This window comes from Eleutherodactylus coqui, chromosome 8 (assembly GCF_035609145.1).
Source record: "Eleutherodactylus coqui strain aEleCoq1 chromosome 8, aEleCoq1.hap1, whole genome shotgun sequence".
Taxonomy (NCBI): domain Eukaryota; kingdom Metazoa; phylum Chordata; class Amphibia; order Anura; family Eleutherodactylidae; genus Eleutherodactylus; species Eleutherodactylus coqui.
In genome coordinates, this window is record NC_089844.1 from 84,903,583 (window position 1) to 84,918,411 (window position 14,829).

Genomic DNA, 14,829 nt, shown 5'->3' on the forward strand with positions numbered 1-14,829 from the left:
AAGGAATGAATTAGTGAATATGCATTAATGGCAGAGTGGCAAGCAGTTTTTTGGGGAAGAATATTAAATACTGTATATACTCGAGTATTAGCCGACCAGAGTATAAGCCAAGTCAATAAGTTTTACTACAAAAAACTGGTAAAACTTATTGACTCGAGTATAAGCCTAGCTATACTTCAGTATATACTAGATAAAGAAAAAATGCAATACTCACCTCCCAGCTGGCGTCTGTGTGCCCGATGCGATGGTCTCCCCGGCGGTGTGGCAAGCTGCTTGAGAATTGTCCCTGCTGTCATCTCCCTGCTTGGCTTTGAATTCCCCCGCCGTCAGCGCTGTGTAAGTAAGCTCTGTGATTGGATCGAGCGCCAGCCAATCACAGCCGGTGCTCAATAAACCAATTGAGTGATGTTATCCACTGAATGGCTGTGAATGATCGAGCGATGGTTGTGATTGGTTGGCCCTCAATCCAATCACAGCGCTTACCTACCCAGGGCTGACGGCGGGGGAATTCAAAGCTGAGCATGGAGATGACAGTGGGGAGAATTCTTAAGCTGCTTGCCACACCGCCGGAGAGACCATCGCGCTGGGGACACAGTTGTAGGCTGGGAGGTGAGTATTGCGGGGGGTTTTTTTGTTGTTTTTTTTTACCTCACTCGAGTACAAGCCAAGAGGGACTTTTTCAATATTAAAAAATGTGCTGAAAAACTAGGCTTATACTCGAGGTATATATGGTATTTTTCTAAAATAGGAACTTAAAGGAGGTTCTCTAAATAAGGAGTTGAACAATTCCTTTCTATAAGGAGGTATAGAATTAAAGTGAAAAACTGCTACTGATAGGAGGACTTAGTAGATCAGTGCATTAAGTAGACACCTAGTAAAGGGGTTGTCCCAGGATATAAACTTATCCAATCACTGGGATCATGAGAAGGGGAGTACAGTGTACTAATGCATGAATATAGTGGCGGTTGAGCATGTGTGCTGCTGCTCTAGTCACCTCCAAGACCGGCTTCACACAGGCAAGAAAAGTACGCGTGATTAGTGCATTGCGTGACGCACAAATCTTGAAAAAATATTAACCCCATTCTTTTGAATGGGTTCATACACATGAGCAATGTTTTCCCACATGGCACCGCGATGCGATGCAGGAAACAAATCGCAGCATGTTCTATCTGGCTGCGTGCTCTCGCATCACAGCCCCATTGTTTTCAACTGGGCTAGCGGCAGCATTGCTGGACTCATTGAAAGCAATGGGAGAAACTCCCGATCCTCTGCCATGGCTGTCACATAAAAATGCCTTGCATCCTCGGGGCTTTCGGGACTTGATATGGGGGTGGGCTTCACGAACCCATATCACGCTTGCCCATTTGAAGTTAGCCTAAGGTTTCTTCTACACGGGCCAATAGTTGCATGAGAAATGGCTCAAAAAAGCAAATATCAGGATTGTTGTCCCAAGTAAACATGGGACCCAACAGGACAAGTGAGTCAGAGTTTCTTGGTTTTTAGTTAACCTATAAACCAAGCGACTGTCGGACCAAGTATACAGATGGTCATTCATCTATGGATAATGTAGTGGGATCAGCAGCACTTCCAATAAACTATAGTTTGGGAAGTAGGGGCTATGCAGTGCTCAAATAAAAGGATTTGACTCCACCATCCACAGCATTGATTCAAAAACGAGTCATGAGCAGCATAGACAGTGCAAAACAAACCATCAAGACTGATGTTCCTTTGTTCCTTCATACAATGTATGGAGGAATAATGGAGCATCAGTCTTGATGCAGTTTGTTTTGCACGGTCTATGCTGCTCATGGCTCATTTTTTAATTCATCTATGGATGTCTGCTTTTTTACTCTGAATGGAGGAAGGTGCCTGGAAGAGATCTCTGGTGTGCTCCACCTCCATTCAGTGAGCAATCATTGCTCCTGTGTGAAAGCACAGAAGCCATAATCATTGGGGCACCTGTTGGGTGCTTAAATGCTCAATAGTCATATGGGACTGCTGAAGTTAGCCGAGAGCTGTGCTTGACTTTTCTTCAGCAGTCCCATAAAGATGAATGGAGAGACAGCACATATGCTTGGGCCGCTGCTTCATCCATATTGGGGGGGTGGGGGGGTGTATGACCATCATTCTTAAAACCGGTGGGGGTCTAAGTGGTCAAACCCCACCAATCAGATATAGTCTATCCAAAGGATTCGGATATAAGTAAGTTTATATCTTGGGACAACCCCTTAACCGCACTGGGCAAAATGTTATGTTGTCTGCTTTACAAAACCCATTTTAAAATATATCAGGGAGTCAATAGAAGGAAGTCCTCATCTAATAATAAAAGTGCACAGTAGCTACAGAGAACATGGCTAACTCTGAAAGATCAAGATAAATAATTGATTTGAATCAGATTTATATCGTGCTACATTTCTCCTGTAGTGGCGCTGCAAGGGAATTGAAGAACTACCGCCAAACTCCCCCCATGGACAGCTGATCACTGCAGATTCCAGCAGAAGGATACCCTGTGATCAGCTTATTCTTGGATGACCATTATATCAAAAAGAGATTATGAAAGTAAGTAGTGTCTTGCTCTGATAACAGCTTTGTTGGGAGACAAAACAGCGGGATGTTAAAAAAAAGCAGCTACTGAATGTCAGCTGCCTTAAGAAAAAACAGCCCTGTGTATTCAAGCAAAGAATATTACTTTTTTTGAAAAAATAAACATATTTCACTTTTTATGGAACCGTTTTCTGCATTTCAATGGGACATTTTCTTGGTCTACTGTATCTATTCATGAATGAAGAAGGTGGTGGATCTAAACCAATCAACTGCACTAAAATTAGGATATGATTGAAATTGGAGAACCTCCTTTAAATCGATCTGCAGTAATTACTTGTTACTCTTTGTACTGATCTCTAGCATACCAATGGAATGGACATTAAATGGTGCAGTACAGCAAGACAAAGCCCAGACTACTCAGTACCTGTTACCTGCACACAGTTAAAGCAGACATTAAACTGAACATACTATTCATGAAACAATGGAGGAACTTTTGACAACTCTAAGCCAATTCTCTCATTCCACGGTGATGTCACTGGTCAAAAATGTTTTAATTAGATCCTTCGTTGTCAATATCCATTCCGTAAAATGGCTGTCTGCACTGAAGTTTAGGGGTCACATAGAAAATGGTAACTGACTTTGATATGGATGATAAGAATAATGTCAAAATGAGTACAAGCCTAAGTGTTACGCAAAGTAATAAGAACTATGACATCCATACAGCAGTTTCTTAAAAGAAAGTTACAGTAATGAAATCCCCCTCTGCCAGGAAGGCTTTATTGTCAAGTCCTCTGACAGCAAATGAGCTAATACATTTGTTAAAAAAATATTGCACTGCTATATATTGCACCGCTAATGGATGTGATGATTTACAGTGTAAATAACCCACATAGAGCGACAAGTATATTCTTCAAATTTGCTTGTAAAAATAGACTGAAGAGCAAGTCAGAGACATGTCTCCCTGTCGATACCTTTCCCTGAGGCAGCTTTCTTCTCCGTCTTGCTTTCAGAGCTGTAAACAAATGAAAAATGCAAATAAATTAGTTAAGTATTCATTTACCCCCTTAAATAATATACCATGCAATAGAGGAGGCCATTTTGGGGGCTGTATAAGAGACAAGGGACTGATGACATCATTGAGGGTTTCAAGGAAGCCATTGGTCATGCTTTCGACAAATTAGACATGACACCCTGATCCTTATTTATGGGTGGTGTCAATTGTTCCTAGTCCCTTGCTTAAGTTTCCATATTAATTCAGGATTCAAAATGGCTTCAACTACATTATGTATAACATGACATCTCAACAGCACTGACCACAATAGGCGCTGATTCAATATTATAGCAACATATTAGCCATGCGATGCAAGTCAATCTGTAAACAATCAGTATGGATGCTGAAAGTAAGCGTAGTAAGCATTTTGCATAAAAAGTAGGCTTTAGTAAGACCACTGCAGCATGCAGACAAGCAGAAACACATATTTTGATTTGCAAAAGGCAAGCTGGTTGACATCCATAGTATTTCTGCATGCGTACGGTTAGCATTTAGATTGGTTTAAGAATTACAATAATTATCACAGATGAAGGGAATGAAGATGTTGCTCAGGTTAGGTTATAGCTATACAGAAGTAGTGGTGTTCTAGGTGGCAACATTGCTCCTATATACAATGTTGCCGTATATTTAAATTGCCCCATTGTTGCTTTGATATCATTAATGGTATCATGTCCATGTCACATTGCACTTTTTTGCAGATTAGTCCATAGCTTAGATCAGTGGTTTCCAAGCTGTGGCTGCTCCAAAACTACAATCCCTACCATGTCCTGACAGTCAAAGGTTGTAAGACCACTTACTTAGGCTATGGGTCTCAGTCTTATCTCATTCCAACACATGTCACCCTACTATTAAGATTATGTGATTGGTGGGTAAAGAGAGTTATCTAAATGGTAAAAAAAAGTTGGAATTTCCTAGAAGAATTTAAGGTTTCACATAGTCCATTTAAATGGATATTTTATTTTCTTGAGGTACTGTCACAAGGCTGTAATATGGGCAACTTTTAGCAATACTATAATGGATGCAATAGCCAGAGCTTCTTCAGTTCCACTGAATTGGGAGATCCTCGGGAAGTCCAGTTGTTGCAGCCTTATAGATTCTTACTGTTAACCTAGTCATGCCAGTAATATAAATTCTATGAATAGTGATTTGGTTAGGATCACATATAGGAGCTTGTCTAGTGGTAAGACAAAGTTAATGTTAGAAAGAAAAGCTACATTAATAGATTTGGGTAATATGACTGATATTTTTACATGAGCCATGGGATCACTATAGTAAAATGGATTGTCTCAGTCAACCCATTACTGTATGCTCTACTTGTGCTCAAGTCCCTCCTCTACTTGCTAAAACTAACAACTTTGTCTAGAGATGCTTTCTGTTTAGAAGGACCGCAGATGTCTATCAAAATAAATGGACACCCAATTAATGGTCACCCAGTGCTCCAGGAAAATAGACATGCCAGTGGACCTACCAACTCTATCTTGACTCCAAAAGATTCCCCGTGAGATCACTTGTTTGTTTGTTTGGTTTTAAAGTTGGCTTCAATATCATTCATTTAATGAATGGCCTGTCACATTCAGATTCCATAAAATGTTTGATTTTTGTCCTTTTTTTTGTAAATCTAAGACAGGAACCTTTTAACTTGGTTATTAAAAGATCTCAAAGAATTCTGTCTACCTAGAAACCTAATCTACAACATAATGCGAACAGCATGAAGTAATAATAATTTTGACCATTCACTTGCAACTATTGAGTCCATCAAATCTGATCCATCACTACATCACCTTCATTAAATGTTTCCAATCAGTAATGGTTTTTTTGCCTTTCCAAAGGCTGCATGTCTACGGGTAATGATCCACCAGCGTCCACAAGCGGAGAATCATAGCCATTCTCCGCTCGCGGGATCTAAATCGTGGCATGCTGCGATTTGCCGCGACTCTCCGCGATTAGCCTATCTATTATATAGGCTCACCGCAGAGACCTAACAGTGATAGGTCTCTCGCTACCGATATTCCGTCTCGGCCGTGGATAGAGGGCCTAAGACCATTATCAAAAATGTAAAGCAATACAGAATGATTAAATCCAAAACCGTTAAAATGGTTGTACGACATTAGGAAGCTACTTTCTTTCAGAGACAGCTCCACCCTTCTTCATGAGCGGTGCCTGGTATTACAGCTCAATATTGGACATAGACTATAGGTAGCAATTATGCTGTTTCTGAAAGAAAGGAGTTTAAAAAAAAAATCTGATTCAACCCCATGATACTGTACTTGGTTAATATATATAGCTGTCTGATTATTACTAAAATATGAGAGTGTAAATCTATCCCAGCCGTAATGGCTGCATAGTTGTTTATCTTGCTTATAGAACATTCCAGTGAGATTTTCCATTGTTTGAAAATCTATCCAAAATCTAGGGCTTAGAATTGTTGGAAAGCTAAACACCTAACCCATCCACAAATATTTAAAGTCTCATTAAATTGCTACATTTTATGGTAAAAATGGGCCAAACAGATGTGTCTTCACCAGTGGGTCCATTTGAATATCCCAAAATTATATTCAAATGTATCTCACAGTGGAATTTAATAAGGCAAACATAGTCCGAAGGATCAAACTTTGGACTCCGTTTGACATGCTTTCCAGTGGTCTCCATCTTTTTTGGAGAACACCAGGGCATAGTCAAACTGAACTATGATGTCCTCCAAAGGCGGCCAAAATGAATAACAACCAGGTGAAAAGGAGTTCAAAGTTTATACCTTTGGACTCTGTTTGCCTCATTAAAGTCAATGTAACCACTATGTGTTACATTTGAATATCATTTTTGGGTATTTATTTGGACCCCCCTGTCAGAAGGCTCAACAAAGAGCTATAATGGAGTGTTAACCCAGCTGAAGGCTTAGTATAATCTTTATGGATCCTGTATAGTAGCGCTGTAAAACTCCAACGTTTAAATGCCCCACTGCACCTCAAAAAGCCTCGGATTTCATTTGGAGAGATGCAGAGTTGTTGTTTTTTTTTTATTTTAAATTTGGCGGGACTCTGTATGAATCGAAAATAAAATCAAAATGGTGCCATCAGTTTGACTAGTTGAGCTGTCCTTTCACCTGATCACAAATAACTGGAACAAATCCCAGAAATGATAAAGGATTATGTCTGGCTTTGGAAAAATGCTACCCTTCTCCCCTCTCTAAAATCCATAAAAAAGTAAATCTCCATTTAGATCTTAATTTTGGCTTTGCCCAGGGGTCCCATCAGGGTGTTCGTTTGAAATCCAGAAAATGGCACCGTTGGTCAGAACGTTTCTCGCCCCTTAATAGAAAACTGCTGAAACAGACAAATAGGTCTTCATTTCTGCAGGTTTCTTTCTGTCCTAGTCATTTTGTGCTGGAAAGAAAAGTGCAGTCCACCACACTTCTCTCCAGCACAAAGTACCAGAAGTGAACAAAAACCTGCTGAAATGGAGACCTACTTATATAGGTTCCCTCCAATCATGCCGCTTTCGATATTTTAAATGGACATCCTGATGGGAAAACTGAAACGAGCCAAAAGCTCATTGAATGGAGTCTTAGAATGTAATGTTTCCATCTGGACTTGTAAGAACTTGTGGATGTAACCCTGGATTAAAGGGGTTGTCTCGCGAAATCAAGTGGGGTTATACACTTCTGTATGGCCATATTAATGCACTTTGTAATATACATCGTGCATTAAATATGAGCCATACAGAAGTTATTCACTTACCTGCTCCGTTACTGGCGTCCCCGTTGCCATGATGCCGTCTAACTTCGGTGTCTTCTTGCTTTTTTAGACGCGCTTGCGCAGATGGATCTTCTCCCTTCGGCTGGTCTTGGAAGCATCGGCGTTTTGGCTCCGCCTTCTTGTACGCGTCATCGCGTAGCTCCGCCCCGTCACGTGCCGATTCCAGCCAATCAGGAGGCTGGAACCGGCACACGTCATGGGGCGGAGCTACACGATGACGCGTCCAAGGGGGCGGAGCCAAAACGCCGATGCTTCCAAGACCAGCCGAAGGGAGAAGATCCATCTGCGCAAGCGCGTCTAAAAAAGCAAGAAGACACCGAAGTTAGATGGCACCATGGCAACGGGGACGCCAGCAACGGAGCAGGTAAGTGAATAACTTCTGTATGGCTCATATTTAATGCACGATGTATATTACAAAGTGCATTAATATGGCCATACAGAAGTGTATAACCCCACTTGATTTCGCGAGACGACCCCTTTAATTAAATTTTGTACTGTGTGAACCTTATTGGCAAAATAACCCCATAGACACTATCCCTCTTTATTATGAGGGCATGGCTTTAATTTCCATTTGAATAATATCATATTTATTATGTACATTCCTTATATTTGTTGGGAGGAAATTCAAAGGACTTTGCCCTTTATAGAATGCTTAAATTATAGGATGTATCTACAATAATTAAATACATGCATCATAAATAACATAATTAGCGCTGATCAAACCAAACCAGTCGAACCCTGTTTTGGGTCAAACTTTGCTAAAAGAGGAACAGGTGGAAAAGGAGGAGCTCAGTGGTTAACACTGTTGACTTGAAGCACTTTGGTCTCAGGTTCAAATTTAACCAAAGGCAACATCTGAATATAGTTTGTATGTGCTCTCTGTATTTGTGTGAGTCTCTTCTTCATCATAATCACCTGGAAGATGGAAGAAGAAGAAGGTGACTCGGTGGTTCGCACTGTTGCCTTGCAGTGCTGGGCTTCTAGGTTCAAATCTGACAGAGGACAACACTCTGCATGGAGTAAAGTAAAGGTGATTTTTAGGAAACACAGCGAGAACTAACAAACTCTATGCAGATGTTGTCAGATTTGAATCCAATACCCCAGCCTTTCAAGGCAACAGTGCTGAACAAGAGAAGAGGTTCCATGGTCTGGCCAGGATCATTATTATTGGTGAAGGTTTGGTTCAAACTAATTCAGACTGAGCCAAACCTTTCTCTGAATCATCTCTATCTAAAAAATAGTTAGCTCCAATCAAATATGATTATCTCTATGACTATCAATATCTCTCATATAGAGAAGCAGCAGCATGGAGGACATTATACCACTACTGATCTGTTTAGATGGCAATCCTGTAGCTATAACACAATAAAACACTTCCTATTATCTACAGCAGCTTCTCTCTATGTCTCTGCTGCCCTCTTACTCGGCTCTTCCCCACTCTCCTTTCTATAGACTTCTAGGGATAACGTGTAATCTGACCTGTCAGTGAGCTGTTAGTCCCTTTTGTCTACCAATATGGACATTAGCAGTTTTTCAGACGAAGTGAACAGCTTTTAGGAGGGAGGAGAAAAGGAGCTTGGTAACAGGAAAAAATCAGCTTTTTTCTAGTTCATTTTATTTGCCTATACCATTGATTTATGCAAAGTTTGTTAAAAGCTCAATGACATTTTAAGACTTTTTTCAGAAAAATCTAGACGTTTTATTAGTAATTAGTAGCTGTGGTATTGCGTATCGCTAAACATGTAGCAGCACTAATGCATCATGCTAATAAGTCACACTGAGCCGTGAATCGGCATGGCTACACTAATTGTGGAGCACAGCTGAAAGGTGCTCCACTGCTCTGCGCTACAGATGTATCACGCCAAACTTCTGTGTTGGCGCTACTATATCTGAATCTATCCCTCGGATTATCACTGCATAGTTTTGTTACTATTTACAAAAAAGACATGTAAAAGATATATATATAGAAGTTGCATGCCAAATCTGGGATAGCAACAAAAAGGAAAGCAGATTTTCACAAGAACGGAGCACAGGTAGTCATTTATTAGAGTAGCCAATTGATCTGGTGTAATGAAACATGATCAGAATTCGACCAGAACCCAGTGACATCACTGAGAAGATGTTTCTACCAAACTGAACCCACAGTCACTGAATCAGCATTCACATTTCTGTGTCTTTAGCATGATTTCCTTTTTGTATTCCCAATGGTTAGCCATTGCAGAGTTATCATTGCAGGTGGAGGTAGAGGTCTCCTACTCATCTGTTATTATGTGGGTTAATGACATGTAGATGCAGCGAGATCTTACCTTTAGGGATCAGCTTCTACAGTGATTATGAAGGGGAGCTTATGATAGAAATGTAATATGCAATACATTAAATACAGTAGTTCTGCATGGACACAGGAATTCAGATTATGCAGAGTCTATTAGGTAACATTCATGTTGGAGATTGTGCTAAATGGATCTTCTGCTTATGCATTATAGTAAATACTTTGGTTTTATCAAACATATTGGTTCAACTTTTTGAATGTATTTTGCACATTTGGCTGAGTTGATTTTATGTTAAAGAGTAACTGCACTTTGGTCAAACTTTTGACATGTCAAAAGCTTTGATAAGTGGGGTCCCACTGTGTACTGTAAGAACGAAGGGGCTGCAGCGCTCACCCAAGTGCTGTGCCTCATTGTCTGTCTTTGCTGGTCTTCGGTTCCTCCTGGTATCTGAAGACTGCTTCAGAGGTCTCTGAACATCTTCTATAGACCTCTATGAGACAGTCTTCAGCTGCTGAGAGGAGCTGAAAAGCAGCAAAGACAGTCAAAGGGGCACAGCGCTTGGGTGAGTGCTGCAGCCTTCTCACTGTAGTGGTAGGCAGGGGTATCAAGAGCAAGACCCCCATTGCTCAAAACGTTTGACATGTCTCTATGACATATCAAAACATTTTAGAAAAGTACAGTTACTCTTTAAACTCCATTGTATTTGATGAGACCATATAAAATGCTACATGACCAGAATAAATAAGGAGGCAGATTGATCAAAATTGTCCCCAAGAAAAACTGTCCAACTGTCTATAAATCAGAGTAAAACGGGTTGTCTGGTTTACAAACCCCTTTTCTAAATAGCAGTTAAGGACCCTCAGCTATAAGCCAAAGACAAAACAGAAAGAAACCGCAAAGTTGTTCTAGGAACCCTAGAGTATTCAAGCATAACAGGGACCAGTCCTTTTGATTTCAACAGGAATTTTGTAATACTTTCTTTCACCTATGGAGGCAGTGCAGGACAACTGAATTCTACTGTACCTGTCAAGTTCCTCTAATAATTAAAGGTGAATGCTACGGGTCCCAGCAGCAGAACAACCTGTGGTCTCCTTATAGCATCAAGGGAAACTTCTAACTAAAAGAAATTGTTCAAACCAGACAACTCCTTTTTAACCTCTGGAAAAATGAAAGCTGTACTGTTTTGTTGGGGGCTGTGATGAGAACTAAAGCTAGGTTTTCATCTAGATTTGATAAATAAATCCTAGTGCTCCAGTTATTTTTCTGATCTGGATTTTTCCCATACATGACACAATGTGTGATCACTGAGGACCCTACTGATTAGCTTTGGGCTGTTTCTGCCTGCCCCTAAAATTTGAATAGAGTAGCAGGGAGCATGCTTGACTGCACTGACACTCAACCTCATAGTAGTCATATAGGAATGTAGGACTCAGGCCTTGGATTCTAGTGACTGGTCAGGGTCCTAGCAATCATCCATTTTTCACCTAGCATTTTGGTAGGTTCTAAATTTCATTGGTGAAAAAAAAACACATTTAAGGGACAGTTTACACCTGCATTCTAGGACTTATAGGGCTTTCCATATCTCGGTTCCGCTTTTGGAGGAGAAAAATGGAAATAAAACTAAAACTGATTTCAATGGGTACAAAAACAGAATCTTTTCAGTTTCCTTCCATTCTGTTATGTTTCAGTTTTGTCACTGGAACAAATAGCAGTGTCTGTTCAATTCTGACATCGGGTCACATGGTATAGATCTTCCTCCCAACTCTCAGTGATGTGACTGAAAGGGGCTGGCTGACTAACTCATTTCAATAACTAAACCAGCCCTCTTCTCACTCACAACCAATGCAAAAACAGAGAAGGGGGCTGGCTTAGTTATTGAAACGAGCCAGTCAGACGGCCCCCTGCTGTCACGTCACTGACCACAAGAGAGCTAAGGAAGATCTATATCATGTGACCATGGACCAGAAGTGAAGGTGCCGCACTGCTGGACCTGGACTGTATTCAGGTAAGTATATTTCTCCGGACAACACCTTTAGGGTGCCTACCCACTAGCGATATTTTTTCTAGCGATGCGAGATTGAGTGCCTCGCAGCGCAGAGAAAACGTTGCAATATCGCTTATCGTTTTCAATGGCGCTGGCGGCAGCAGCGCCAGCCCCATTAAAAACATAGGGGGTACATTGCGGACTTCTGCCACAGCTGTGACAAGTATGGCAGAGGATTCCTTCATCCCCGCAGAAGTCCGTGATGCTATCCCATTGCTTTCAATGGGGTCAGCACTGCCTCTGCGCCGATGATTTTCAGGGAAGAGCTTGAAATATCAGCCCTTCTCTGAAAATCAACCCTAGCTGTAAAAAAAAAAAAAAAAAATTATACTCCCCTAAAAAAGCCGTCCGGCTCTTCTCTCCAACACGGCAATCTTCTTCTGTGTTCTGGAGGCAGGGGATTGAAAAATCCCTGTCATCAGAAAGCACTGGTTTCATTGACTGAGCGCTCAGCCAATCACAGGCAGTGCTCAGCCATCTATTGATAAATGGCTGAGCACTGCCAGTGATTGGCCGAGCGCTGTGACCAATCACAGGCAATGCTCAGTTTTCATTTAATGGCTGAGTGCTGGCTGTGAGTGGCTGAAAGCAATGGGTCAGCATCACGGACTTCTGCCATAGCTGTGACAGCTGTGGCAGAAGATTCCTTCATTCTCGCGGTCCCCGCTGTGGCAAAGTCCGCAATGTACTCCCTATGTTTTCAATGGGGCCGACGCTGGCCCTATTGAAAATACTGAGCGATATCGCAGATTTTTTCTCTGCACTGCGAGACTTAAAAATAAAAATCGCAAATCAGTATGAAACAATTGAAAATCATTGGTTTCATAATCATCGCTCTCGCATAGCAAGAAAAATATTGCTAGTGGGTGGGCAACCTTAATGCTGGAATACTATATGTGGTTTTTGCTGACATTTTTGGTGATGTTTTGATCCAGCGTCTGCAGGCAGAGGAACGAATGTATATAAAAACTGTACCTACCACCAGATGGCACATTATGACTCCTCACAATTTGTGAACTAAAGGCAGATTCATCATGTATTGGTTAAAAGGATTGTCTGAGATTGGAAAAAAAGGACGTGAAAATTTTCTAGTAACAACGCCAGTCTTGTGTGTAAGCTGTGACTGGTAGTGCATCTCAGATAAGATAGTGATAAACTGCAATACTTAACACAACTTAAGAGGGGCATTATTTCTGGAATAAATAAAAGACCTTTTTTTCTAATTTAAGACAAGTTTTTCTACGTCAGAAGATTTATGGCAGTCTATATGTCCATTTTAGGCCTTATTCTCACATTGCAGATTTGATCAACATTTTGAAGACAAAAGTTAGGAGGGGATGCAAGTAAGAGAAGCATAAACATTTTCATTATCATTTTTCCATTTTTCCTGTACTTAGGATCTATTACATCTGAGCCGGATGCCAACAACACCTAGTCTGGATCGGATGTAATAGTTGTCCAAAAGGATGGATAAAGACTTATAAGAAGACTTGAATAACAAAACTATTAATACCAAAACTAAACAATGGGGAAAGGGAAACATGATCCTATCAAATGAATATGGGAAAACCCTGCCTAAAGCGGGGCAATCGCCCTGATGAGGGCAGCCCAACATCCAGACCCTATGGACTACCTGGACTGTCCCTAGATGGAAAAGAGGGTGACAAAGATAATAACAATAGTCACAATCAGTACTAGGAAGCAAATATGACACCAAGGAAGAAGTAAGAGCACCAGGGATTTATCGGACTACGAGAAGGCCCCTGAAGGGCATGGACCAGAACTCCACAGTGCAGAGAAATAACCAGCGCCCTCTATGAGGGGTAGGGGGGGGCTGGAATTTATATACTACAATAAAGGTTTATTGGCCAGCTAGGGAAACAAGCTCCCCACACAACAAAAAAATGTTTAACCCATGGCGCCTGGCACTGAATGACGGGGCACATGATCACACTGTGGTCACATGAGTCTGGCTGATGTCATCCCAGATCTGCCTCTGTAGCGGCTGCTGTGATAGAATCTAGTCCTAGTTTGGGCTTGAAAACACTGTTGCAAAATGCTGATCAAACTTGCAATGTGTGAATAAAGCCTAAAGTAGTGCATAGATGCCAAAATACTGTAAAAACTGCTGCTAAGTCCTCTGACTTTTGCATCTTAGATATGATCCATTCTGTGTAATAAGATAATATTGAGCCTATCTGTAATCAGGGGGTCATAATTAGGCAGGGAAGAACATGCCTCTCGGAGAATAGCACTGACTGGCCCATGTGTTACATAGCAATTATTATTTTCTATAACCTCTGGTAACCTCTGGTAAATGCCAAATCAGACATTTTAATATTTAAGCCCCTGGTCAAGTGGTATTAACTCACTATTGGGATTGTGGGGGGTCTCTGCATACAATAATCACAAATTGTAAAAATAGCAATTTACTTTATTTCAATTTTTGTTTTACAAATGTCGATTGAAATTTAGGCAGACTATAACTTTACTACTATGTGATTTGTATTTTACATCAGTATCCAACACATACATTAAATAATAGGGTTGTCCAGGATTTAGGAAAAGGGTCTGTTTTTTTTCCAAAAATAGCGTCTTTCTTGCCCATGGTCTGCGTCTGATATTGCAGAGCAATTCACATTAATTAAGCTGTAATACCAGATACTGCCTATGCACCAGAGTGGCAGTGTTTCTAGAAAAAAAAATTATGTCCAACCCCTTTAAGCACGCAAGATTGCTCATAACATGAATAGACCAAAGGATACTAGTCAGGAGATTTAACATACACCAAAAAGGTGAAAAACTAAAACAAGGTAATTCTCCTTATTCTAGAAAAAAATGTAATGAAAGAACAGGGAAAAAATCACTGACAACAACACTTTTCACACCATTGTCTGTACATAGGGATGAATGGAATGATACTGCATTTCATATATCGTCTTTATGTCATACAGCTGGCTTATAAAATTATGACTAGGCATAATAAATTACAGTGAAGCTATTCAACTCATCATCTAGTCATCGCAGTAAGTAAACCATGCTATTGAATTAAAAAATACAACTATCTATATCCATTGAATGTGATGCTCCATTTGGGAGCCATTGCAATGATTTTAGGAAAAAACTGCAGAGATAGCAACTTTATATATTTTATGGTTATCAAAGTCA

The 14,829-nt window shown here is 40.6% G+C and overlaps 1 protein-coding gene across 1 annotated transcript in view; it reads right to left on the reverse strand.

Annotated features, from left to right (window-relative positions):
- Nucleotides 1-3,435: 3,435 nt before the first annotated feature.
- The window catches only part of SLC4A10 (solute carrier family 4 member 10), a 98,601-nt gene continuing 87,207 nt past the window's right edge, over nucleotides 3,436-14,829 (reverse strand). The window contains exon 20 of the mRNA XM_066575939.1: nucleotides 3,436-3,556. Coding sequence (XP_066432036.1) covers nucleotides 3,490-3,556 — 67 coding nt within the window. The 3' untranslated portion in view covers nucleotides 3,436-3,489. The remainder of the gene's footprint in view (nucleotides 3,557-14,829) is intronic.